We start from the raw sequence: 27,043 nt of genomic DNA, 5'->3' as shown, positions 1-27,043 counted from the left end.
GACAGACATCTCCCCACCCCCAGGAAAGAAACTTTATGACGTTCATTTGTTAGGGGTGTGTTGGGGGCGCGCCGCTGGGCACTTTTATCTGTATACATCTGAGCTGAGAAAAAGCACTGGGAAGGCTAATGCAGCTGCTGTGGGCTGCCTTGCACTGAAACATTCTCTGGCTCTCAGATCTTTGAGCCCCATAAAAGGGGTACGTCCGATTCTCCATAGCCTCATCAGGGTTACCCAGGATGCGGAGCATGGCGATTTTGCACCCCATTTCAGTCTGTTGGTTCCAAGTCAACCCTCTGCTTGACTCTAAGTAAAGTCCTAAGGTCAGAGTGGGGAGCGGACAGAGGGGGGGCAATCCCCTCAAATCCAAAACCTAATTCCTGGTCAGCAGTGGGTGGAAGGGGAGAGCTTTTCCCCTTCCTAGAGGGGTTAGGTGCTTAAGTAGGTCCCTGGAAATCCTTCCCATAAATAAAAATTGCTCAAGAAAGTAGACCCCAACTGTCGGTAGGGACAAAAAGGGACTCAGGAGCTGGGAAAGAAAATTGAAAAGGTGCTCTCTTTCCTTTCCTTTTCTCTCTCTACCAGACCCTTAGAAGCCCCTTTGTTTTGTGGCACCACAGACCAGAGGGATTTCATTATTTGACCCTCGGAGGCTTCTTATTTTCCAAGGATAAGTCACCCTTCTAAAAATCAGAGGCTTTTTCTCCACCAAATTTACCCCCCAATTTTGAGACTATTGGGTCAACCACCCTGTCACTCCAGCTTTTGCCAGCCCACCAGCTCTTGCTTCAGCTTTCTGATTCCTGTGGATAGTGCATGGAATCGGACATGTGGCCCATTAAGGGGCTTCTGATCTTTGGGACAAGGAGAGGGTCACAAGATTCCCTCCACTTCCCATTAAAGGACATTCCCACTCTCTCCCTCTGTCCTCTTTCTTATGCAGCCACCCTCTGTTCCCCGAGCTCTTCAATCCCTGCACAGGCCTGACTTACAGACTGTGAGAGCAAAGAGGACAGAGGGCTTGGGGTCCTCACCCTGACTTGAAGACACATCTTCCCAAGAATGATGGGGCATTTGTAGACCTTGGAAAGGAGGCTCTTCTCCCAAAAGACTCCCAGCACCATATCAAATACTAATAAATGTTGCAGTCATGGCTTCCACAGGCTTCCACTTTGGACAAGGCAAATGAGTTGAGTGAGGTGCAGGGGAAGCTGCAGCAGAGGCAGAATCCGACCTGGGGGCTCCTGGGAAGCCCCATCCTATTGCGAACCTGGCTTCCCTCTCTCAGAAACCCCAGACCACCAGACTTGTCCCTGAAGATTTTTTTGTCCCCTCCCATGTCAGTTCTGCAAATTCTGATAAAGAGTGTGTGGGGCCTGCGGCCCAAGGACATCTGCAGATTTTCCGGAATGGCAAAGAGCAGCCCTGAGCAGGCGGCGTTGCCCATTTCCGCTGAGGCCGAAACCCTTGGAGGGTCTTCTGTTCTATGCTGGAGAAGACGCCTTAGCTGGGCTTTCCTCTTCCCCACTTCAGGCTCTCTGGGTAACAGTCTCCCATGAACCCCAACAAGGAAGTGTTTGGGGAAGAGATGAGAGGTGAGAAGAGATCTCTGGTACAAAGGAACTCTGTCCTCTGCCCCAGACCGGCACCCTTTCCTCCCACCTTCCTCAAGACATTCTCCAGGTCTCTCTCGGACTTTTCTCTCCCTCCTCTCTCACCCGCTTCCTCTGGGTCCAGGCTTCAACTTTCTGAGCTTCAGGCTTGTACCATCTGGCCAGATCCTTGCGCCCGGCCTCCCAGCCAACGGGCAGGAGCACTCTCAACCTGGGGCAGGGTGGAGGAGGCGGCAGCAGGACTTTGAGGCTGAAGTTTCCCTTTCCCCTTGGAGGCCAGCCTGACCATCACTCAGTAGACAATTTGATTGTTTTGTTTTATTTGGTTGTGGTTTTTTTTTGTTTGTTTTGTTTTGTGTTGTTTCTCCGTGGCCACGGGGTGGGAGGAAGTATAAAGAAGTGTAAACAGGAAAGCCAGCCGGGCCTGGAGTTCTGAGGGCCAATATTTCATTGGCTTCCTCTCCATAACTGAAGCGGGGACACTTAACCCTTCCCTGGCTGTGAGAAGGTATTCACTGGGGACTGGTGGGGCAGGGTGTAGGGAGGAGATCTAAGTTGGAAGCTCCTTTCAGGGCCTGGTTCCTTTATTCCTCAGGTCTGGTTGCTGGGGCAGAAGGCTGAGGATTTGGAGAAAGGGACAAGACAGCCCAGCCTGCCCCACAATCCCCCAAACTCAGTCCCTTCCAGGACCGAAAGGAGAAGGCTCCTGCCTTCTCAGCCTGGGGATGACCTGGGCCAACCAAGGAGGACAGGGCTGGCTAAAACCTCTCCCTTCTCCCTTCCGTTAGGGGAGAGCGCACTGGTCACTCTCTCCATTTTGGGAGATTCTAGGAGTAATCGGATTTCAGGCTGGGATCTGCCCACAGCAGGACTTATCGATTGCTGCAGCGCTGTTACACATCCATATTAATTAACCCAGACACCGCCTGGAAACCGAGGAGGGGGAGGGGAGAAATAGGGGCCCCTTAAGGAGTAGGGACAAATCCCTCTAAGTGTTCCTGGGGCCCAGATTGAAGAGTTAGTCCCCACAAGAATTATCTGGCCTTCCCCAGGCTCAGTCACTGCACTTCTCAACAGGGATAAGTGAGACCTAGTCTCTTCAGTTGGACCCCACACCAAATCTTCTAGGGGAGGGGGTGGAATTAAACACCCCGTAGGCCCCACCGACTTTTCCTAGTCAGAGTTAGGGTGCCCAGTCCTCGGATGGATGGATCTTTTGGTAAATGATCTCAGCTCGACCTTTATAGAGGGGTTAATGCCCCTCCCCACCTTCCTTTCAACTTCCCCAAGGTAGAAGCTTTTTCTGGTTTGGAAGCTTGTTTTGTTTTAGTGTTTGGTGGTGGCGGTAGTGATGGCCTACCCCTTCCTCTTACCCCTCCCTCCAAAAAGTGATTAAAATCTGTTAAAGGATTTAATTAAGAGAGTTAAATGAAAAGGAAGGAGGCGCAAATGAGTTGGGGGAAAAAACCCACACCAAAGCTATTCTCAACGATTAAATCGCCATTTTAACAATATAATGGAGTTTGCATCCTGAAAGGGGAAATCAACGCTCATATCTCATCAATAATTCATAGAGTCCGGGATCACGCAGAGGTCAGCAGACGGGCCGGAGCGCCGGCCTAGTTGGGGCTGCCAGCCGCTGCCGCATACATTAGCCGCGGGTGCCTCGCTACCTCCACGGCTACGGGCGGGCCGGGGCAGGGGCATGCCCACAGGTTCAGGTGGATTTTACGTTCTTTCATTTTGGAGAATTTACTGAGACCTAGATTTTGGGTTCCAAGAGGAAATGGGGGATTTAGGAGACTGGAGAGGATCTGAACGTCAGGCAATTCCGGATTTGCCTGACCTGAATATCACCACCTTCCCAAGTTTTAATCTCTCTTCCTCTCATTTCTCTTCCTTTTCTCTATTTTAGGTGTCCTCTGTCCTGTCCCTTCTCTCCCTAACTTTCTTTCCCCTTGGAGGGAAAATGCACTCTCTGCAGCATCCTCTAGCTTCTCTTTGGAAATGCTCCCAGGCTGCCGGGCTGTGCTCTGGCCTCGCTTTGAGTGGATTCGGGCTGATCCCCCAAGGCTGTGGCCTTGGCTGCTGCCTCCAGCTCCAGCTCGAGCTTGGGGCCCCGCTTTGGTGGCAGGGGTTGCTGAACCTCGGAGCCCTGTGTCCTAGAGATGAATGCTTCTGGGAAGGAAAGGTGCCATGCCCAGTCGGGCTTGCTTAGCCAAGAGATGATGCAGGTCAGGTGGAAAGGAGGGGATTCAGCTTGGAAAACAACATTTAGGGGAGAAGTGGAGGGAGAGTCCCAGCAAGTGGGAACATCTCATCTGGGGGAATTGGAGGCAGCAGGGAGGATAATTCTATCTCCCAGAGTTTCTGCAGTCTTGTTCCATTTTCACCTTCCTCTCCGGGTGTGTCTCTCTAACTTGCTCTCTCTTTTCTGTTTTCCGACTCACATGCGTCCCTAGGGAAAGAGGAATGAAACTCTTGCTTGTGAGAGGTGAGGAGCATGGGACGAAATATTTGGGCGCAAGGGAAACCAAAAGAGCGCAGGTCGCCTGCGCGGCCGCTGCGCTGGCCGAGAGGCAGAGGCTGTAACGTCCCCGAGCTGCCAGTAGAGTCCGCCTTAGACCAAGTTCACAGCCAGGCTGAGGCCTCGGAGGCGCCAGCGAGCGGCAGCGCAAGGTGGCCCGGAGCCCGCTGGGCCTCCCGTGGCCTGGATACTGAGCTCTCTTTCTAGCCTTTTGGGGACTGCCGTCTCCTCCTCTCCCAAGAAACCCTTGCTCCAAGCTCTCTCCACTTTTCACCCCAGAAATACCCTTCTTTAAGTCAGACCATTCTACGGCTCCCCATACGTCTCCTGGCCAGCAACTGACCCCACTCTGGGGGACAGGAATGGAGAGGAGTGGGTCATCAAAAGCTCTTCCGGGCATCCTAACAAGAGATCGGTGAAAATGCGGGAAGTGGGGTGAATGCGGGGAGTAGGGTTGGCATCTTTTCCCAAGGAGTTATTTAATAATCAAAAGACTCCTCTTCCCCGATCTAAAGCCCCTAGTGTGTGTGTGTGTGTGTGTGTGTGTGTGTGTGTGTGTGTGTGTGTGTGTGTGTGTGTGTGTGGTGGGGGGAGGGGGAGGGGCAGGGAAGGCGATTTGCACTGGGGTTTCTGCAGCCAGAGCGGCAGAATGAGACCCTGGGCCGTGAGGCCAGTGTTATTGCCGGAGGGGTCGCAAAGTTGGAGGGTCAAAAGTTTACCGCGTGCGTGAGCAGGCGGCGGCGGCGTCTAGCGGCGGGGGCGGGGTGGGAGAGGGGAGGAGGCTGTGTGCGGGCAGAGAGAAGAAAGCGAGCGAGGGATGCTGGAGGTAAGGAAGGCCTGTGGGCTGGGGGGTGGGGGAGTGGAAGACCGAGCTGGGGAGGGAGAGGCAGATGTCAGGGGGAGGAGAAACTGAGGAAGGACGAAACACTTCTCAGAAAAAAAAAAAACCCGCAAAAAAAACCCCTCAAACCAAAACAACAACAACAAACGCGCTAGTGGAGTGGGGAGCTGTACAAAAGAGCGCTCAGGGTATGGCGAATCCGCAGCGCAATTTTCTCTCCCAAAGATAACCTTTGAGTCACCATATAAAATTTAATTAAAACCTACTCAGAAACACTCATTTTAAAAATCCAATTACCCATACGTCCTTGCAGGAGGTTTGGTGGAGCCGAGAAAGGCTGCCAAGGTGAAGGCCTAAGTCCCAGCAAGGTCAGCCCCCCCCTTACCCTAAAGGGGCCAAAACAGCTGGCCCCTCAAACCCCCTCTCTCCCCTGGCAGGCCTGTTTTTCAGGCAGGGTTTGACCTTCCCTAGGCTGGGTCCAGGCAGCTGGAATCCATGACCATGGGCCAATACTGGAAGATTTCTAAATGCCCATCCCTCTTTCCAAATTGCCTGGACTTAAGAACCTGAATACTGAAAGAAGTTTAGCTTACGAATTCTCTCACTTTCCCAAACCTCTACTTGTATGCTCATCCAGAATCCCTCTCTTCCTATTTGGAGGAGGGAGGGGGAAATGAGAAGGAAAAACACTGAATGGTCTCACAGAGAGCTTTTTAAATGGAGTTGAAACAGGCGACCTGAAATGAACCTTGAATCGATGCATTAAGCTTAGCTCATAAGTAAAATGCTTAGAGACTTTGTAATTATAATACCAGGGCATATGCCTATTTTGGGTCTTTAAATGACTGTTTGTTCCTTTATGAGAAGTCATCATATTCTCTTCTAAGTTTTCAATATAGGAGGTGCACTGTGGGTATTTGTCCTGCCAGAATAGAGATAACCTGAGAGTTTTCATAAAGATGCCTTTTGAAATACAGCCAGAAGAGACAATGGTTGAATGTAAAATTTCAAATAGATTTGATCCTGGTTTTTGGGTGTTTTTTTTTTTTACTAAATCAACTGGGTGTGGGTCCCCATTTCTACTCAGCCTCCAGGCAAGTTTCTCTGGGGAGTCAAGCCAGGAAGGAATTCCTGGGGTCCAAAGGAGGTAGAGGTAAAAGCCTGAACTGGAAAAATCTGTCTCCTTTTGTTACCCCTTAATCTCCTTCTCCTCCATTCCAGGATATAATGTAAGCAAATTTATGGCACTGTAGGATAGATTGGAGCAGCCCAAAGTCCTGGGCTGGAGGGTGCATCAGGATGGAGAAGGAGAGTCCTCTGCCATGCCAGGCCAAGCTGGGTGCCTTGGGACTCTCTCCTCCAACCTCCCAGTACTAGGGGGATACCACCCTGCAAACACTCCTCCTAGACTTGAACTGGATGGAGGGGGAGTTACCTGACCTGCCTTTGTGGGTCCCTTGGAGGCTACAGAAAGGGGAAATGTGTTGTTGGCAGTCCACCGGATCCTAATCCTAGAAGGATAAAACAAAGAAAATCTCTGAATATTTTTGACACCTCTTTGATTTGCCCTTGAATCTCCTTGTGGTGGTGTTGGGGGGTAGGCAAAGGAATTACTGTATAGATGAGAAGTGGTTTTTTTAAAAAAAAAGGTGGGCTGGGAGGATATTGTTTTGTTTTTAAGGAAGAATTAGAGCCTCTGAAAGCCAGGTCCCCAGTTGGACCAGTGCATTTCTGTCTTTCCCAAACTTACTAGTCTATGGGCCAAATCTCACCCCCACCCCCAGGTGAAGGGGTCATTCCTGTGCCTCTGGAGCCTCCAAAGTTTTGGCAGAAATTGGGGCTATTTCTGAGATTGGGGGATCACATAAAGCAGATTGGGTTTGCAGTGGAGTTGGGATACAGGCCCTGCCAAATTCAGCCATTTATAGGGGAGGCAGTAGGGAAGGGGGCTCTGTCTCCCGCCTGCTCTCTGGGACACAGATCACCAAGGCCACATTTCCACTTCTCCAGGTGCCAGCCTTCTTCACAGGCCACAGAGGGAACCCCCAGGAATCTTACCCTCTTCCTCTTTGCTGGGAACCAGAGCTGGCAAAAATATAGGAATGACAGAATATTAAAGTGGAGGCCGGGCACGCCGAGTCCTATCCAGATGGGACGTTTTTGAGATGGGGGTTTGGCTGAAGGAAAGGGAAGGTTCTGGCAAAAAGTGAGCTGGACAGGATGAGGTGAACTAAAACCCTGCTTTGTCATTTTTCGCCCAAGTAATGACTTGGGCAAAATTCAATATGACCTAGCGAACTGTGCGACTGTATTATAGTAACTGCCTGCTTGTGGGGGAGGCCTGGAGAGGGGTGAACCGCAGGTCACAGCGTCTAAAAATTATTAAAATGTTCGAGAGCCTCGTGACGCTCCTCGCTGTTTAACAAAGACTGCCAAAGTATGAGATTAATACGAAAACTTGCGCTTCAAAAACAAAAACACACTAAAAAAAAAAAAAAAAAAAGTCTTGTTCCGGCCTCCAAGGGGGCCTAGAGCTCCTCTGCCCACAGCCGCGGTTCTGTTTTCCCGACACACAATAGTGGACAGGAGCGAGCTCAGCTGGTGCCGAGCGGTCTCGGGAGGGTCGATGGCCTGGAGGTTGGGGAGCCGCCCCGTGAGTACTCTGCCCGCTCGCTCGGGGCCTCCACTGCGCGCGGCCGGTGTGCTGCGCCGGCGGCTGGGGCTCGCCTCCTTGGCCCTTTGGTTTCGCTCCCTCGTTCTGTCCCTCCCACCCTGCCGACAAAAGGTAGATGATTCCGCGCTGGCTGGGCACGACCGGGGACCGCAGCGGAGGGGCGCCGAGCAGCGAGAGGTCACTCTAGCAACCTGTGGCTGCTGGGAGAGGGCGGCCGGCGAGCCAGCGAGCCACCTCTGGAGCGCAGGGGAGGTGGCTCAGGCTCGCGCGCGTAGCTCTGTCCCTTTCTTCTTATTATTACTTTTTTATTATTGTACTCATGTTCGTATTCTGGGAATGGAGGAGAGAGGCAGACTCCTGTTCTGGTGAAACCCATCTTGGGAATCGCTGATAAACCTTGCCCTCCACCCATCGCGGCGGGACTCGGCTGGGGTGGAAGGTGCGGCACTTCGGTGGGATGGGTGGCATGGGCAGGTGGCGGCTCCCAGCACACGGAGGAGAAAATTTCCGCGCTCTGTCCCTAGGATCAGCCATACCCAGCCCCTCAGTGGCTCTGCCTCCCATCCCTTTCTTCTGGGGTGTTCTGGGCACCTGGGCCACATCCCTTGTGAAGTGTAGAGCAGCAGAGAGGCCCGGTGGCCAGCTCAGCGACCCTCTCATAATTTTGAAAAGCTGGGGAGTTGGACGGGTTTCAGAGAGCTAGAGAGTGGAGGAGGAGGTATGGGGTGGGGGAGGGGCCTGAACAGTTGGAACGGGTTGTGCGTCTCCAGACTTAGTGGCCTTTGACAAGACTTGGAAAGGTCCTTGCTTGACATTGGGGGCCTGGTGGGGGTCCTACTTACACATTTTGTCAATGAACCCAGGGCCAGACTTCAGTCTCCCCGATGCCCAGATTGGGGTCTGAGATTAAGATAATTACAATAGAATTGTGTATATGTGTGTGTGATTTTTCAAATATATGTGAGTCCAGCCTGTGTGGGAGAGTGTTGGTATTAGAAATCAGGCCTGGAGACCAACATTAGCAATCTAGATTTGGGATAGAAAAGAGGGTCTCTGGACCTAGTTGCTGGCAGATGGGAGCTCTCCTCTTACCCACCTGCAAGGGTCCCAGGACTGGGGATGGGCAGAGACTTCTGGAGCATGGTGGTTCAAGGGTCATTTTTTGTGTTATTGCTGTATTTGTTAATGAAATTGATATTATTTGGACTTGTTCGCTAGGGATACAAGTATTTTTCAGACCTAGGGAGATGGGTAGGGAGTCTGGGTGGGGAGGAGGTTGCTTCTTTGCACTCTTTACCTTACCCTGGGTAGGCCATCAGTTTTCACAGTCTAGGACTCAGTTCCCTCCAGCTCAGCTCCCAGTCTTCCAGTTTAGTAAATTTGGTGGTTACTGGAAGCCTCAGGAAATTCGTTTGGAAACCCCAGATTCCCCAGATTCCCATTTGGGTCCCACTGTCAGCAACATTAGCAGGTGGCAGAATGAGCAAGTTTAGAGAGAGAAAGAGAGGGAGCCTGCCTGGGGCTAGGGAGGTGGGGAAATGGGGTTCCTCTTCACACTTCAGGGATTATCCTCGGTTTCTGGCCCCAGGAGGTTTGGGAGGTTGGGAGGGACCGGAATATCATCTGGCTGCATCTTTTATGGTTCTTCATTGCCCTTCATTCGGAAATGAAACGCCTTTGATCTTTTTCTCAGGTTGTAAACGGAATTGCCCGTCATTAAATATCCGGGGCCCCATCTGCTTGGTCTCCCAGCATTTTTCTTTACAGCTGTTTCTCCCTCATTTTACCATTGAATTTTTCCAAAAGGACTTTTATGACACCCCCTTCACACCCAGCCGCCTTTCCCCCCTCGCTTTGCTAAGAGGCGCCTTGAAAAATATATAGATATTCGTTTGATCGCAAACTAAAGGCTGCAAGGGTCACTGGAGGAGCCCATTGGGGTTTTGTTTTTCTTAAAAAAAAAAGTCCTGGGGGGATGGGAGGGGCAGGAGGGCACCCAGAAGGGCCTGATTCTGACTTGCCGCAGCCTCAGGATGACCCTTCCTCCTTTTGTGTTTAGCTAATGTTTACATCTCATAATTCATGCGCCATCGCGGAGAGTTGCGCAGTGCTGCGAGGTTTGCGTCTCTTTGCCAGACCCGCGGCTTCTAGTTCTCTCTAAAAGAAGAGAAAGAGAACTGAAAACCTTGTAATTCCAACGAAGGACCCGCAGTGCCTTTTCCTGCTCCCAGATCTCAAAATCAGAACAAAACGAAATAAAATCAAAGCATTCAAACCACATCCCAAACGAAGAACACGTGGAAAGTAGGAGAACTGGAAAATTTCTGGGCCAAGAAGATCTCTGTCTTCTGTATATACCCTGTAGATCCGAATTTGTGTAAGAAATTTTGTGGTCACAAATTCGTATCTAGGGGAATATGTAGTTGACATAAACACTCCGCTCATTTTTCCCCCCTGGAAGAAAAAAAATATTTTTTTTTTTTCTAAATGAGGACCATGCGGTGACCAGGAGAAGACTCCTTCCTTCTTCCTTCCTCTTTTCTTTTCCTCCCGCAACTGCTAAACTGGTTAGAGAAATCATCTACTTGAAACCTCCCTATGCCTGTCCTTGGGAGCCTGGGTCCCTTTGCGGTCTCTTGATAGGTTAATGTTGGTGGTGTTTTTAATTTTACCCTCAAGCCCACCTATTCTCTATTCTGGGTTCAGGGAGGTTTTACTGAAAATCCGGAAAAAATTACTGTTGTCTTCAGTGTGCGAAGGAAAAGGAAATTCACTTTTCAAACGGATACTAAAGTCGCCTTTCCGTTTGGGTTCAGAACAAGATGCCCTGGAAATACCCGATTACCACGGGGAGTTACTGTGTGGGGGGGTCACCTCCAGGGCTTCTATCCCCAGCTTCACAAGGATGTGAGATTTCTGTTTACTGAGGAGGCTGTGGCATTAGTGGCAATTAGAACGTCTCCACCCCGTGGTTAGTATTGCTCGGATGGTTCTGGAATTAGCAAATTGCCATTCAACGCGCTGTCAAAAGTTGCAGGTTTTTACTCCGCTACTCATGTTTAGTGTGGGAAACCAAGTCGTTTCTCCCGGTTGGGCCGTGTGGGGTAAGGGGAGGAGTGGATAGCAGAGGGGAACAGACAGACGGACTGACAAAGCCAAACTAATAGCGCAGCTAAATGCGATTTGGAAGGCGAGGTCTCCCCGAATTAGTGCATGAATTTTCTATCGATCCGCCCGCGGTTCCATTCATCTCTGACAAGTCCTTCCGTGCACCCGCCCGCCTGCTCCCGACGCCTCCTCTCTCACTCCCTACCCCTCCCCGTGCGGCTGCAAGAGAAAAGCCCCACGCTCAGTGGCTCTCGCCCCCAAGTGGGTTCCCCTCGCTAGGCGAAGACCCCAGTCCGCCTCGCACTTCACTCCCCACGCAGACGCAGGGTGCATGGGCTCCCTTCCCTGGAGAGGAAGGGATGGGGCCTACGGAAGGCAGAGAATGGGGGGTGGAGGTGAGGCGGGATAGGAGGGGGCTACATCGGGAGCCCCAACTTCGGACGATATCCAGGGATTGCGCTCTGCCCGGAGCCCCACCAGGCCCTCCTTTGGCAACCTGCTCTCTCCCCGCCCCTCGATCTTGGAGAGACCGCTGCGCAGAGGCGGCCGCCCCGCAGGAGCCCTATGTAAATGCTGGTGTTGGGTGTGGGTGTGGGTGTGTGGGTGGGTGGGGAGGGGGTATAGAAGAAGGGGAAATAAACCTCTTTGGCTGGAGTAGGGTCCGGGTGAGCAGATTTCCTTATCCGGGAATCGCAGGCGGGGCGGCCATTGGCTCCCAGGATCACGTGGGGTCCTAACTTTGTTCACTTGACAGTAAGTAGGAGGGCTTTCGGAAACAGGAAAACGAGTCAGGGGTCGGAATAAATTTTAGTATATTTTGTGGGCAATTCCCAGAAATTAATGGCTATGAGTTCTTTTTTGATCAACTCAAACTATGTCGACCCCAAGTTCCCTCCGTGCGAGGAATATTCACAGAGCGATTACCTACCCAGCGACCACTCGCCGGGGTACTACGCCGGCGGCCAGAGGCGAGAGAGCAGCTTCCAGCCGGAGGCGGGCTTCGGGCGGCGCGCGGCGTGCACCGTGCAGCGCTACGCGGCCTGCCGGGACCCCGGGCCCCCGCCGCCTCCGCCGCCGCCCCCGCCGCCCCCGCCACCGCCCGGGCTGTCCCCTCGGGCTCCTGCGCCGCCACCCTCCGGGGCCCTCCTCCCGGAGCCAGGCCAGCGCTGCGAGGCGGTCAGCAGCAGCCCCCCGCCGCCTCCCTGTGCCCAGAACCCCCTGCACCCCAGCCCGTCCCACTCCGCGTGCAAAGAGCCCGTCGTCTACCCCTGGATGCGCAAAGTTCACGTGAGCACGGGTGAGTGCGTGGGCACCCCTTCCCCCTCCCACCCGCGGTGCTTTACACCAAAGGGACCTCCGAGGCGTGGGGGGGAGGCGGGGGAAAGCTGAGGGAAGCCAATTGTCCCCGCTATAAACTCGCCATTGCCGAGATTTACGGTCGCCTGTTTTCAGAGCCACATAATTACATCCCCCATAAATTTTTATGGCCTGGTGGGCCCCGCGCCTTTGAAGTCGGTTCCCCATCCTCTTTGCCATTCCCACCAGCGACTTTTTCGCCAGGGACCTGTAGTCTCAGTGAAGTTGGAAGTTGGGGAGGGGGTGGGAGGTTGGGGGGAAGGAGGAGGTAATCTGTATTTAAGCAGAGAGTTGAGGCAACTCCCACTATTTATTTTTCTCCCTTTCTTTCCTCTAGCCTGGCTCCTTGGCTCAAGAAGTGGGCAAAAGTTTTATTGGGGGCAGGCACTGCTTGGAATCTGAGCAGAGAGGGTGGGAACTAACAGAAGAAAGGTTTAGGGAAGCCCCCTCCCCTTTCACCCCTCATTCTCCCATCCCGGGCCTCAGGCCAAGGCGGGAGAGGAACGATGAAAACCTTGTGAAGATTCTCCCCCCCCCCAACATCGAGATAACCTTCCAAAACTTTGAGGTCTCTTTTTCTTCCTGCGGTCCCGCTTTCTTCCCTTTTCGCCCCCCCCCCTTTAGAAAAGGTGGCGGGAGAAGGAGGGAGGGAGGGAGATTCTGTGCTAGTTGGAAGAAAGGGCTCTCCCTCCTCCCTTTCGGGCAATAAAACTTTCTCTCTCTCCCTCTCTCTGTGTGTGTCCAGTAAACCCCAATTACGCCGGCGGGGAGCCCAAGCGCTCGCGGACCGCCTACACCCGCCAGCAGGTCCTGGAGCTGGAGAAGGAGTTTCACTACAACCGCTACCTGACGCGGCGCCGGAGGGTGGAGATCGCCCACGCGCTCTGCCTGTCCGAGCGCCAGATCAAGATCTGGTTCCAGAACCGGCGCATGAAGTGGAAAAAAGACCACAAGTTGCCCAACACCAAGATCCGCTCGGGTGGCACCGCAGGCGCAGCCGCAGGGCCCCCCGGCCGGCCCAACGGAGGGCCCCCCGCGCTCTAGTGGCCCCCGCGCGCGCGGGAGCCATGAACCTGGGGCGGGAGAGGGTGGCGAGCGCCGGGAATATGGGGGGGGGGAGAGGCGGGAGGAGACCCTGGGGCCTGGGCCCGGAAAAGCCTTCCTGCTCCCCCCCCCACTTTATCTATTTACACGAATAAACGCAGAGAAGGGGGAGGGGAAGCTTTATTTATAGAAACGACAATAGGGAGCCGGTCGAGGCCCCCCAGAAGCAAAGCTCAAGTCTCTTGCTTTCTTTCTTAAAAAAAAAAAAAGAAGAAGAAGAGGAAGGAAGAAAGAAAAGACAGAAAGAGAAATAGGAGGAGGCTACACTCCTCGTTTTCAGCTTTGGCGAAGATGGATCCACGTTTCATCTTTAATCACGCCAGGCCCGGGCCCATCTGTCTTGTTTACTCTGCCGCGGAGAGGACGGGCCTCGGTGGCGACCATTACCTCGACACTCGGCTAACAAATGAGGCCCGGCCGCGCCGCCTCCGCTGCTGCCGCTGCTGGAAGACAGCCTGGATTTTCTTTCTTTGTCCCCCATTCCTGACACCCAGCGAAAGCACCCTCTGAGTGCCAGATAGCGCAGTGTTTTGGCCACGGTAACAAACACGTACATATAACGTCCTCCCCCTCCGTGCCCCTTCGCGGGAACACGGACTGCGCGCCCCCTTCCACTGCGGGGCTGGGAAGGGGGGCAGCAGCGAGGGGACAAGTGGAGGCGCGGGTGGCCTTGGCAACGCAGGAGCGGGCAGGGAAATTGAGTCCAAGAAAGAAAAAAAAAAAAAAAAAAAAAAAAGTGAGACCCGGGAGGGCCTTCCTCTGGAAGGTCAAGCTGTTCCTGGCAGGGTTGAGGGGCCGCTGAGTTCTGAGAGTTGGGCACAGCCCTCTCGCCAATCTTAGAGTTGTACAGAGGTGACCTGCTCTCCTAGACTGAAATTGAATGTGAAACTAGGGAATAAAATGTTGCGCCCCTCCCCGGTCGCGGAGATGATGTTACAGAGACCTCTCCCATAGTTTATCATTGTTGCATTGATTATTATTATTATTATTATTAATTATTATTATTTTATGTCATGTGTGTTCTTTCTCCTGTTCTCTTCCTGACATTCCAAACTAGGCCCCCTTCCTAGTTCTGGGGCTGCCTGAGTCTAGAACCCTTCGTTGGAGTGAAAATTTTGTGTCCTGTACAGAGTGACAATAGAAATAAATGTTTGGTTTCTTGTGACCAGCACAGCGTGTTTTTGTTAAAGCCTTGATCTAAAGAGACAGACAAATGCCATCGAGCCTCTATTTTAAGCATCCCGGTCCATTTGGATTCACATTGTATGTGGTTGAGGATTTTTTTTTTTTTTTTCCAAAGGGTCCGATGGGGATTTCTACCTCTGAGGACTCCAAATTGTGATAGCTGGTTTGTTTTCCTTTTGGGGTGGGTGTGTTCTGTTTGGGGCTTTAAATTTCCCCCCTCCAGTCCAAAAAATGGATGGAAAGGACTGGGAGGGCTGACTCCAATCCCTAATGGGGGGAAAATGTTTCATTGTAGGACACAAGAGGCTTAAGTACGGCAAAGCCTTTCATATCATGATTTATTTGTCATAAGCAAATAAAATGCGGTTAAGCTGTCTCCTTCTAGACAGACGGCTCTTTGCTTATTAAAGTTCCAAGAGAGGATTCCGCGAGGCCAGCCTCTTTTCTCCCGCGTAAGAAGGTATCGTTTTCCTCTGAGGTGTTTAAGGCTTTAATGAGTCTAATTTTTTGCACAGATGTTTCTGGGTGTTTGCAGGTTTTCAGAGTATTTTTATATTACAAAGGAGCTAGCCGGTGCCATAGCTCAAACTCTGACAAGCAAATAGATAATCAAGAAGACAAATGGCCTCTTTTGTAAAGCCCTGCTCCTGTATTAATTTTCATTTTCTTTCTCATAGAAAGTATCGAAAGTACGACTGGGGACCAAATAGCTTTCTGTCTCAGAGGTCCCAGTCACCCCTAGAATGGAGTAGGGCAAGGGGGTGTGGGTGACCCTCAGAAGTTCTGTTAAGCATGAGCCGCTTTTGTGTAGTACCCAAGAGAAGTTCTGAGGTCTGGGGGCTCCAGCCTGAGGTCTCTAGTCCTGTGGTGGCCCAGGGTACAGCCACCTGCCTCTAGAGAACTTGGGGCTCAGGAGAGCATATGCAGTTAAAAGTGTGTTTTGTTTTTTTGTTCCATCTCCCTTCAGGAAATAAAAATAGCCAATTCCACCCGCACATTTTATTGTTCTTTATTGTATTCCCCGGGGTTTGCAGCACGCGGGAGCTTGAGGCTGGGTAGGGCCAAGGGACAGACGAGGCTGATGTCCCTAGCACGGAGAAAGGGTTGAACTGCTGGTTTAAATGCTGTGGGGAGACGCATAAAAAATCACCCAGACCTGGAGGATGAGAGCGGCCAGCTTTGTTCGGTCAATTGCGGTATGATGTTTAGCTGCCAGGGGATGTGACCGCCCTTAGCAGAAGGAGAAAATAGTTCTTAAAAAGCATATGCCCCCCCAGGAATGCCTCTATAGAACCAAATCAAAGCTACTCCTTGGAAGGTATGAATAGAATAAAAAAAGATTTCTATGGAGCTTAAAGTTCACAGCCATTCTGTGTAGACAAGAGCTAAGAAAAATGTGAGAATTATACAGAAAACCATTAATCACTTCTTTTCTTTAAATACGTATCCTCTCTCCTTTGTTATTATTCAACAGCAAATCTCCGCAGACCGGCTGTTGGGGGGAAAAAGTGTTAGCCGTCTCTCCCAGATCTGCAAGGGGGAAAATTTTTGGAACCATAAAGTTGAAAACTTTTTTCTCGCAGTTTGGAAGAAGCCCTTCATCATGTATGGGATGCGGAGGAGTTCGGGCAAGAGGAGGCGAGAGGCGCAAAGGTAACAAAGCACCCGCCTGGGCTGGCTTTTTTTAAAAAAATCGTTTTATGAACTTTTTTTTTTTTTTAACAAGGGAAAGAAGAAACCCCTCTCTTGGTGGGGTTTTTATGGTGGATGCTTGGTCAGGTTTGGGGCCTTTTATGATGACTGATGCTTGGGTCAGAGGGAGAGAGAAAGGCCTGACACCTGGAGAGTGTTTGAACTGCTGGGGACTGAGGTGTCAGAGCCCCTGAAGAACCCCAGAGAAGGTTGTTTGTGAGGCAGCTCAGAAGTACTCATCTGGTTTTGGAAAATGCAGGTGGGCCCGTGGGGCCCTAGCATGTGTACATGTATGTGTGTGTAGCGATGTGTACATGTGGCCGGTTGTTCTGTGACTCTGCTTGTCTACACTGGGGGCTTGTGTCCCATGTATCTGTTTACTGGTGAGATGCTGGCACTGCTGCCCCTGGAAAATGTGGTGCATTTCTTGGCTAAAATGCCCCAGCCTTGGAGCAGGGTATACGTGGATGTCTTCTGTTGTTTTGTTTTTTTCTTGTTGTGTCAAACTTGGAATACTAGGCAAATATTCACAACTCTCTGGAGCAGGAAACTGCTCCGATCACAGGCAAGGTTCCTTGACACAGGAATCTTCCTCTTCAGTGCTATCCCCCTCCCTTCTTCCTGAAGGCTCAGTGTTCGGTTTGGTTTCCTTTTGCTCTCCTGGTTTGGGGGCTGTGTCTGCCCCCCCCCCCCCCACCTCGGGCCCGGCTTCTGAGTGTGAGTGAAACAGTGGGCTCTGCCTCAGACCTGAATGTGCGGGGCCCTTTTTCCCTGGGGCTCACTGAGTTTGGAGGCAGGAGGTTGGCAGGAGAGAGAGTTCATGGAAAGGCCACGTTTTCTAGGCGATTAGCTCAGTATTAGAACCACAAAATGACCTCGGAAGCCCCTTGACCTCTCTGAGACTGGACATTGTGCTGGCTCCCGCGTCCTGCCCAGGAGGGAAAGTCACACCTCTGCTAGGAGTGGTCCTCCGGCTGTTGTGTGCCCGTGTCCTATCTCCTCTAGCCCCCAACCCCTTCTTTGCTATTTTGGAATTTCTGGATTGTTTTTCTATTACTATCTATTGGGGAGAAAAGGAATAAAATTGTTAGCTTGGGTACAGCCAGGGGAGGGAAGAGGGTGCTGGTCTGTTTCTCTGTGCAGAGCTCCTTCTCTCAGCCAGGCTCCAATGCAGGGGGGGGACCCCTACCCCCATGTCCAGTTTATCCCTCCCCCTTTCCTGTTTCGCTTGGAGGGAGCTGAGGGAAGCCAGACAAAGAGAAGTGGTAGGAGAGGTCCACAAGGCTTCAGAGGGATAGTGGAACAAGCCTCGGGATCCTAAGGAGAGAGAGGGTTCCCCACTTGAACAGCTCCTTGGCGCTTACTGTGTCTCAAAGTCTGATATCCAAATCCACAAAGGCTCAACCCATTTTTTTCTGAAGTTCCTTTGTTTGGGAAGCTATTCCTGTCACCCCTTTTCCCTGACCCCCAGTCTCACCTCAGCTACTCACAGAGCCCATGGAATACTCCTCCACCAAAGGAGCAAGAGAGCTGGGAGAAGGGTCAGTGCAGACTCTTCTGACCATTTCCAGGGAGAGCTCTGCCATGTTAACTAAAGTTTCCAACAACTTTTAATTTTCAGAGATGGGTGGATGTTTTCTGAGACGTGAACTCTGAACACAGAGCTTTTCCAAATCTGTATTTTGCTTGCTATATCTTAAAAATCCACACTAGCGGCCATCATCTAAGGAGGAGAGAGACAGACACACACAGAGACAGAGACTCCAGCTGGGAAGAGGAAATGCTCCCTTTGGGTTAAGACTAGGAGAGACAGAGCCTTGCTGGGATGTGCTTGGTATTGGTTTGCTTTTTGTAAATTGTCTTTTGTAATTTAGGGACTTGGTCTCAGGCAAGAAATAACTGGAGTTGGTTGGTATCCTTCCCTTTGTGCCTGGGTGGCATAATAAATGCAGGGGGTGGGAGCCTCAGGAGAGACAGGGAGTAAGCAGAAAGGTGAGCTAGGCTGCTCCTGGACTGAAAATATTTGGGGCTTCAGGGAGATGTGCAGCCATTACTCATAAAGGCAGATAACCAATTGTGGGAGGTCTATAGGCCCAGGTAATAAAGAGCTAGTTAGTCACCTGGGACTTTACAAGCTTCTCTCTGGCAATGTGAGGATTAGGGGTTCACCAATGGGAAGGAGGAGGAAAACAATGGAAAGGGAGGGTTAGGGTTCATTCAAGGATTTCAGTCCTACAGGTGGGAACTTGATCTCCCTTTCCCTCGCTCGCAGACCCCTGCCTTTGCAGAGCTGAGCGCTGCCTAGGGCTCCCCAGCCCTTTGGGCTCCCCTTCTGTAACTCTGGTGGCTACCTGTAGCCCTCCTCATCTTTGACCTCTTTTCCCTCCAGGTCCCTGGTCCTTCCCAGCTTTCTCCTACGCCCACCGGCTGGGCAGACTGGGGCAGCCCCAGTGCCCCGTGGTGGGTCTCCCTGGGAAGCGGCCGGGGAATGGGGCCCGGTTAGAAAACGGAGTGGGGAAGTTTCCCAGCGTGAGTTGAGCGCTGACGGATTTGTGATCGGCCATAAAACTGGCGCGTTCAGATTCGTAAATCAATCTTGCCTTTCTCACAGTATAAACGTTCGCTTTATCGGCAGCAAGAAAGCGCTCAGCTCGCGCTTGGCGCTTGTTTATTTGAACACGGACATTCCCAGGATCCGAAGAGTGTGGGCATTTTAACAGAACCTGTCCGGAGTGCCTTCGTGTCAGTTTGCTGCTCTTTTCCTTGTCTTTAAAAAGAACTTCTCCGGTTCAGAATTGCCGTCTTCCCATGCTCCAGCATATTATATCTTCCCTCTCTCGCTTGCTCATATTTTTCTTTTAGATTTTAGTGGAGAGTTTTCTTTGGGGAACCATTTTAATGGATTTGTGGTCAGGACCTTGCAGGGAGTTGCCCGGGCTCAGGATCCACGTCCAGAGCAGGCTGAATTCAATACCAGTCTGTGTTTTGTATCTAGACAATCAAAGCCGACCACCCCCCTACAGAGTCTGAGCCCTGCCGGCGCCCCACCGGTGCTTTGGGAGCAAGATTCCGAGGAGGCCAGGCCATCCTAGTGCCTTCTGCGGGGGCCCGCAATGCCGCCATGGCTGGACCTTACCGGGAGCCACACGGGGGTGGCTGTTTCTTTGGGGGTTGCTAAACCATCTGGGTCCACAGTCTTCTTCCCATTGAATTGCTTTTGGTTCAGAACCTTCCAAACAAATCAAAAGGGGAAACCCCAAGCTTTCCTACCCTAAACCGCATTTGTTCTTCCCCTGTCCCGCCTGCCCCAGGCGGCTGTGGCCCTGCTGCCCCCAGAGCTGCTGAAGATAAGGCTGGGAATGTGCAGCGAGGGGCTTCTTCAGGAATGTCTTTTCCGCTCCCCTTTGCACCCCACCCCACCCCATAGCCAAGAACTCTGATTCTGGTTGTAACTGGTCTGCTCATTCGGGGTTGAGCTGTATGTGAAGGTTTGGGGATGTTTTGTTTTGTTTATATTTGAGCTGAAGGCATCTGCGTGCGCTTCTCTCTCTAGGCCTAGGGAACGGATTTCTCCTATCATTTTGGGTGTTCAGCCCTTTAATATGCAACACCCCTCATCTTTTTCCTATAGATCAGTCTCCCTTGTCTGTGAATTGGAAGCTCAGGGTACAAACACCTGGGAAATAGGGACCCGGGGCTGCCAGGCCGACTTCAAACCTCTTTCTTCCGTTTCCCTGCCCCCCTTCAGTTCAAATCTCCAGCTGTCTTCACTGGAGCTGGGGGTGAGGGGACTGAGACAGGGTGTGACATAGGTAGAGAGAGGCTGAGAGTCCACTTCTTTTGTGTGGAAACCTTAGTCCGGGTCTTTGTCTCTAGACATATTCTCAGTCAGTCAGTAGAATTTGGTTCCCTATAAGAATAACACCACAAACGAAAAAGGTCCCTGTTCCGGATAGTCTCAACTCTGGAAGTCCCAGAGTAGCCTGTTCACCTTGTCCCTTTTCTGCCCCTTCAAAAGGTACTACAAAAGATCAAAAAGAGAATGAAAGCCAGAAGCCCCATTCTTTATACGTATATAATGTGGACTTATGAAGTGTTTCTTTTGAAGCCTGTCCCTTTAGAAATGTTGTTGATTATTTAGGAAGAGGAGGAGTGGGTCCCACTAAAATCAGCATCCTAGACATGAGGGAGAGAATGGAATTGGGGGGGAATCTTAATGTTAAAGGATGCAGGGAGAAGAATTGGACGCTGAGAAATCCAGGGGCTTGGAGAAGGGCTCTCGCCCACCCCACCCCCACCCCAGACGCCCCTGCAGACTATTTCTGCACCTCCACGAACTAAGCAGAAGCAGGAGGAGAAGAGAGAGAGGAGAGGTGGGCTGTAGGTAAGTGTGTGTCGGGGTGGGGGTGGTTAGGGAGCTGTAGATACAAGTAGGTATAGATGTGAAACTGGAATCGAGAAGGAGAACTCGATACTATTCCATTGGTGGGTTGGGGGGGACCTATTTTGCAGGAAAATTTCTCCTCCTGAAGGGGAAGGTCACAGTGGTCCTTTGAGCCTGAAATCGAAAGACCCCCTTCCCCCTCTTGGTCACGTGATTCATTAAATAATTAATGCCGAGGTTGCAGAATAGATATGTATTCGTCAGGAAAATCGCAGGCTTGGTCTCCCTGTTTCTGACGTGCAATTCAACTGTCCTTTGAAAAACAAGCCTGTACCCTGAGAAAAAAAAGAGAGAGGGGGAGAGAGAGGGAAAGAGAGAGAGAAAAAGAGAGGGAGGCAGCAATAAAACAGCCCCGCAGCCGGAGCCACACCGCGGGCTGGGGTATTGTAAGTAGAAGGGATTTCTCACTACCTACCGCGTCTTATATGTCCATGTAAATTTATTGTTTGTTATTAATGTTATTGTCGTAAACTGTGACAAATAGCCATCTTCATTTCCTGCCATTTCTCTTCACACGGTGCTCTGTGTGTTTATACCCATTGAGGCATTGCATTGAGATTTTAGGAATATTCCTCTCCTCTCTCTCTCCCCCTCTCCCTCTCCTCTCCTCCAACCTTTTTCTTGATTTATAGCAATATGGGTGTCAGCTTCTCGGCCGGCATGCCAGCCATTGTGTGTGTGTGTGCGCGCGCGTGTGTGCTTGCATCTGCGTGTGTTTGTGAGCGAGTTGTGTTGTTTATGGCCATGTCTTCGATAAATCATTTCTCACAGAAAATGATGTAGAAGCTGGGCTATTTCTGCGGCCGGGAGAGAGTCGCTCTCGGAGGCACTTCCTCCCTCTCCGCTCTGCTCCCAGGAGTTGGTTATTTCAGACGATTTACAGTAATATATCAGCAGTTAATATGAAAGCTCTATAGCTGGAGGTCTTAAATTACAGCATCCGTGATTATCAATTAAGGCAAGATTTGTATAAATTTGGTAAACCAGAAATGCCTCATTGGCATATAAACCCAGTCAAAGACCATGACCTAATATAAAAATTATATTTGTGAGCCTGATAGAGCCAACATTCCTGCAGCAGCAGACAGAGCTTCATTTTTCAGCGGTTCCTCTCCAGAGTTTGGCTGCTCCAACTCCAGCCACGGGAAAGAACCCAACTCTGAAGGCAGAAGGAGCCTGGGGCAAGAGAGGTGGAGGCAGAGGAAGAAATTACTAGAGTTGAAGGCAAAAATTTTTGTAATCAATGGGGACCAAATCCAAGTCCCGTGCAATTGGAAGGGGGCTGGAGAGATTCAGCTATAGTATTAAAACTTAACCTATAGGACTGATGTTTATGACAGGGTATTTAGGGTGGAGAATGAGCTGCCCAAATTGGGGGAGACAATGGAGGTAGAGGGTGAAGGGCATGGAGAGAAGCTGAAAGCCTTGGCTCCCCACCCTCCTGGCTAACAAAACAAGGAAATGAATTCACACCCCAGTAGCCTTCCTTCGACCTACTGAAACAAAGAAAGTTTCCTCAGCAGCGAGGGACTATATGTGTTTGGGGCTAAAGCAGGGAGAAGTTCAACAAGTTTTTCTAGAAAAGAAAATCAGGAATCAGGCGGTCCCAGAAAGTTGAAGTGTGTTCCTCTACCTAAGCCCCCATTCAAAGAGGAAGCAAACATAGTACAGATTGGGAGGGGGAGAGCTGGTAACTTTCCCCTAGGGTTTCATATGGGGGAATCTCAGTCCCTCCCATCAGGGAAGAGTCTGCTGGTCAAGAAAAAAGCGGTGGCTTCTGGGGACATGCTATGCTGCACCCCAAAGTTGTGATGGATGAGGGGCAGAGGGCCACAGCCTTTGCCAAGTCCAGTCAGAGCTTCTGGCTTTTTCTTCCCTGGCTGGAGCTGGGCCAACTGGCTTTATAGCTACTATTATCTGTGATATTTAACTCTGCCTGCTAGTGTAAACCTTTGAGTAGGAAAATTAGAGTGACTCTGCACCCAGGTGTTAATTATTTATGGCATGAGTCTCCTGGAGTGGCGGCTTAGGCCCCAGTGGTGGAGCATCCAGGAGCTTGCTCCCACGCTTTACTCCAAGTGGGCGCTGAGCCCTGTCCTTGTTAACAGGCAGATTTGTGGGTGGGTGGTGGGTGAAGCCTCCCAATTTGGGAGTCTGGGTTGACAAGGATTTAGGGAGAAAGAGAAGGAGAGGAACAAGACCCTACGCTGGGATGGGTGGGGGCATTACCTGGCCTGGGTAAAAGGAGGGTGGAGTCTAGATTCCAGGAAGCTTTGACAGAGCTGAACATCATGGGGAGGGGTGAAGGGCTGGGGGCATCAGCAAAGCAATCTGAGGGATAGGGGGCTCCAAGCCCTTCAGGCCCTCCATCCTTCAGTGTTGGAGAATTCCCCCCCCCCCTCACAGTATGGGAGGTGAGTATTTCCTTCTCTCTCACCTGACAAAGGGGGTGTAAATGTGGAGACGGTGAGTTCACCCCAAAACTAGTGCTCCAGAATTTAGGCCAAAGTCTTGGAATCCCTGAGAGTGGGTAAGGATTATCTCTTTGTCGGAGAGGAAGAGGTACATAAAAGAGAAGGAAGAGGGTAGAATCTTGTTTATTAGCTTCTGAATTTAGCCTGTTTCAGAGGATGGGGAACAAAAGGGCGGAGGCTGAAGGATTTGCTCTTTGGGACAGGCCATAGCTAGTGGGAAGAGGTGGGGGCCAGTCCCGCAGGCTCCTACCCCTGTGTTGTCAACTCCTCCCCCATCTTGCCCCTCTGCTGTCTTTGCTTGTGCCTATGGAGGGCTGATCCCCCCTCTTCCTCTCCATTCTCTCAGCCCCCTTCAGGTCTTTGTCTCTTCTGGCCCTGGGGATACCCCCTCCCTTTCCCTTAACCCAACTCACACAGGCTTCCCCAGGAGACAAAAGCAGGGAGACCATCCCTTTCCACCATTATCTTTTAGTCGCTGGCCCCTGGTTAAATCTCCCTATGTGAGGCCTGATGCCCTCCATCCAGGCATATAGGCCTACCCCCCAATCATCAAGTTTGAAGAGACTTTGTTGGTTTTTTAAAAAAGGTACATTTGGTTCATTTAACCATGGCGCACTCTGCCTCTAACCAGTTCTATGCACATACACACACTCCATTCGCTTTTGTGCTTGCTCTTCAGGGGCTGGGGTAGAATGCATTTGATGGAAGGGGGTTTTGGGAAAGCTGCTGACTCTGTTTTCTCCCCAGACTCTGCTGGTCTCCACTTTCTCTATATAATTATCATGTTTTCCCCGCGCCTTTGAGAAGCTGGACTGCCACTGCTTTAATGACTGGAGGAGTTGGATAGAAAGATGAGGAGAGAGGAGGAAGGAAAAAGAGAGGGCCCAGAGAGAGAACAAGTGGCAGAATCCCTTTCTGAGGTGGGAAGTCAAGGCAGAAGGCAAGGAGAGGGTGGCAGGGAGAGTGGAGACAAAGGCCAGTCAGAGAGGCAGGAGGCTGTCCCGGCAGAAGGAGCCCCACGACTTGGATGAATACACACACTCTCTTCCGAGCTAAGTGGGAAGAAGGGGAGTGGAAAGGAAACCTCTCCTATTGCCCCTTCTCTGTAGAACAGAACGTCCCCATGGCAAAAGGGTAGGTTTCCCATGTGGAGGAGAGGGTCCTGAGGCCAAGGGCTCCATACTGCCCCAGAGAGGGGCAGCCTAATCAGCAAGCCCGTAAGTGATTTCTGGAGATGCTCCTAAGTCCTTTGCAAGGTTCAATTCAAATTCACTTAAGACGCATGGAGAGGCAGAGTTTGAGAAGACAAAGGGGCTGTGAGAAAGGGACAGAGACAACAGAGTGGTTAGAAAATGGGCTGGAAGAGGGAGGGAGAGAGAGAGAGAGAGAGAAGAGAGAGAGCCCAAACCCCTGAAACCCCTAGGGGCAGGTACAGAAGGGAGAGGGCTGCCGGGTCTGGAAGCTTCTCCAGACTCCGTGCTTGTGCTTTCTTTACAGACAGCTGCCCAAAGCCCAGACCATCCCAGAAGCGACCGCCTCTAGAGTAGGCCGTCCCCAGTGCGAAATCAAGTGGGAGGCAGCAACTGAAGTGCCAGGGAATGACCAAGCTGTCTTGGGCACTTCAACTTCCTCTTCTACCACCACCATGAGTAACTTGATGGTCGGACTGACCCCAAAACAGAATTCCACCTTGAGTCGGGTGCTGGGGTCAGTCTCTCCCACCTGGACCCTGGGATCTATCTTTGGCTTCTCTTTCCCCTGTAGGTATGGTCTCTTCCTTTCCTCTTTAGGGACGGGGAGAAGTTGATCTTCCAGCCGCCTAAGAACTTTCCCTTTCACCTCCAATCCACATCCCTTCCCGGGAATCTCCAGCCTGAGCAAACGGATGCTACCTTCACTGATCTCCTCCCTCCCCCGTCTTTCAGGGAAGACAAGGGAAAAGGGAAAGAAAGTTCCTAAGAGCCTAAGCTGCCCTTAAAGACTCCGGGGAAATGGGGAAATGCAAACCTTTTCGCCTCTCCAGTCCCTCTCTTGCCCTCTCGCCGCCGCTCTGCTCCGTCCATTGAGAACCCCCCAACCCCCATCCTCCCGTCCCGTCCAGCCCAGAACTCTCTCCCTTCCCCTCCCTTCTCCGCCCAGCAGGACATATGGAACCCATTTCGCTGGTGACATTGAAGAGCCGCCCGTGCGCCCGCCTTCCCTTCCGCCATGGCGCCCACGGCGCTCCCGCGCCTCGCCGTGCCCCCTGTCAGTCGCGGCTCCCCTTCCTGGCAGCTCGGCGGGCTCTCGGAGCCCCGAGCCCTGCGCGGTGCCCGGCCGGCCCGGCTGAGGGGGAGCCCCGGCTTCTCCGGAGAGGGCGCCTCGAGTGCAGCCCCGAGCACCCCGCGGCCCCGCGGCCTCGAAGGCCGAACAAAGCCGGGGGCGGGGGCGGGGGCGGGGTGCGGGCAGCGCTTCCGGGCCTCTCCCCGCGCTGGCCCGTCGGCCCGGGGCTGCCGGGGTCTGAATGACCGGGATGCGGCCGGCCGAGCCCCAGCTGGGGCCGAGGGACCGGGGCCTGGCCGTTGGCTCCCGCGCGCGCCCCGCTCCCGGCTGCCCGTGGTGGCCTGCGCCCTAGTGGGAGACGCACAGGTAAGTGTGGGTGCTGAGCCAGGGGCCCGGGGCGGGCTGGGGGTGGAGAGCAGGGTGGCTGAGACTTTCATCCCGGGCCTCTCTCCTGAGTAGGCAACGAGGCTGGATCCAAACCGTGCAAGACAAAGATGAGGGCAACTTAAGAGGAGGGTGGGAGCGGAGGGGGGAGAGGGACCCTATGCGCAGGGCAGTGTGGAGGAATGTGGGTGTGCATGGGGGGGTGGGGGCAGGAACGGGGTTCCGGGGTGGGGGACCTCTCCCCCTCAGGAAGGGTGTTGGAGGCTGTGGAAGGCTTTCCAGGGTTGAGAGAGGCATCTGCTGGGGAGGGGCAAGCACTCCTGGGCCCTGCTCCCACAGTCCAGCTGCCACCACGGCCAAGCCTTTTAGCACCTTGCGGGTTATTTGAAGCTGAAACTACAAGGGGTTGCGCCGAGGCCGGGTGTTAAACTGAGAAGGTAGGAGAGTGGGTGATTTATGGTTTCAGAGAAGCTGTGTTTACTCCCTGCCTGCTTTGGAAACCAAAAACCAAACAGAGCAGAGGCGGGAGAAGCCCCTCTCCTTGGAGAGGGAGGCAATGCCAGGTCGATGCTCTGGGGTTTATTTTCTCAGATGTGGGGAGATGGTGGGAACTGTCCCTTTGCAGGCACAGAATGTGGTGTGTCTGTGTGAGGGGTAAGGAGAGTGTGCAAGCAGGCACACGTGTAGGTGTGTTTGTGTATGTGTCAGTCCTTGGGGCACAGCATGGCTTTGTGAGTGGGCACACAGGGAGCTGGAGGGGGGTGGAGACTGGGTGTTGGTCCTGGTACTCTGTAGGGCCACTCTGGACACTTTGCTGCTCCACACCCTCACCACTGCACAATGCTTGGTTCCGCCTGTGTTTTCTTTCTTCCCAGGGCCACAGGCAGCAGAGTCCACTTGGGCTGGCCCCTGGCCCCTCTGTGCCATCTGCCCACGCGCCACCTAATATTCACTTTGAACCTTTAACTTTGTCCTGGGAGACTACGGAATTAGTGAGTGTAGCTGTGTGAGAAGGGGGGGAGGGTGGAGAGGAGGAAAAGTCCAGGGGTAGTAGGAGAGATCAGTGGTTTGAGGCTGGGCCTTGGCAGGCTTGGGTTCCATTATTACTGCTCAAATTCCCCCGAAGTTGCTGCTTGGGGGAGGAGGGCAAGGGAGCACAAAGGGGAACAGAGCAGGATGGTGGTGGGGGGGAGAAAATATTTTGACCCCCAAGATAGTTATTTCCGCAGGCCAACTGGTGGCTCTTGCATTTCTGTCCAGACGCCCAGCTTTGCCTGGAAATTGTTTTGCATTAAATTTTCTCAGCCGCAGAATTATCTTTCCTCGCCTCCAGCTAAACTTGCATTTTTCCACCAGACACTTGGGTCCCGCACCAATGA

The 27,043-nt window shown here is 52.3% G+C and overlaps 1 protein-coding gene across 1 annotated transcript; it reads left to right on the top strand.

Moving 5' to 3' along the window:
- The first annotated feature begins 11,603 nt into the window (after window positions 1–11,603).
- HOXB4 (homeobox B4) lies at window positions 11,604–13,163 on the top strand. The gene is made up of 2 exons (XM_016202211.2): window positions 11,604–12,060; window positions 12,865–13,163. The coding sequence occupies exons 1-2, from the start codon at window positions 11,604–11,606 to the stop codon at window positions 13,161–13,163; spliced, it is 756 nt and encodes a 251-aa protein (XP_016057697.2).
- Window positions 13,164–27,043: the final 13,880 nt, after the last annotated feature.

The sequence above is a fragment of the Miniopterus natalensis genome, chromosome 17 (assembly GCF_054644295.1).
Source record: "Miniopterus natalensis isolate mMinNat1 chromosome 17, mMinNat1.hap1, whole genome shotgun sequence".
Classification (NCBI taxonomy): Eukaryota; Metazoa; Chordata; class Mammalia; order Chiroptera; family Miniopteridae; genus Miniopterus; species Miniopterus natalensis.
This window is presented reverse-complemented; position numbering and strand designations above follow the sequence as displayed.

What these genes read in the sequence shown, in the direction of transcription:
- HOXB4 (XM_016202211.2), top strand. Translation starts at nt 11,604, where the DNA reads ATGGCTATGAGTTCTTTTTTGATCAACTCAAACTATGTCGACCCCAAG. An exon ending in CAAAGTTCACGTGAGCACGG is followed by an intron (nt 12,061 to 12,864) that starts GTGAGTGCGTGG and finishes GTGTGTGTCCAG; the next exon opens with TAAACCCCAATTACGCCGGC.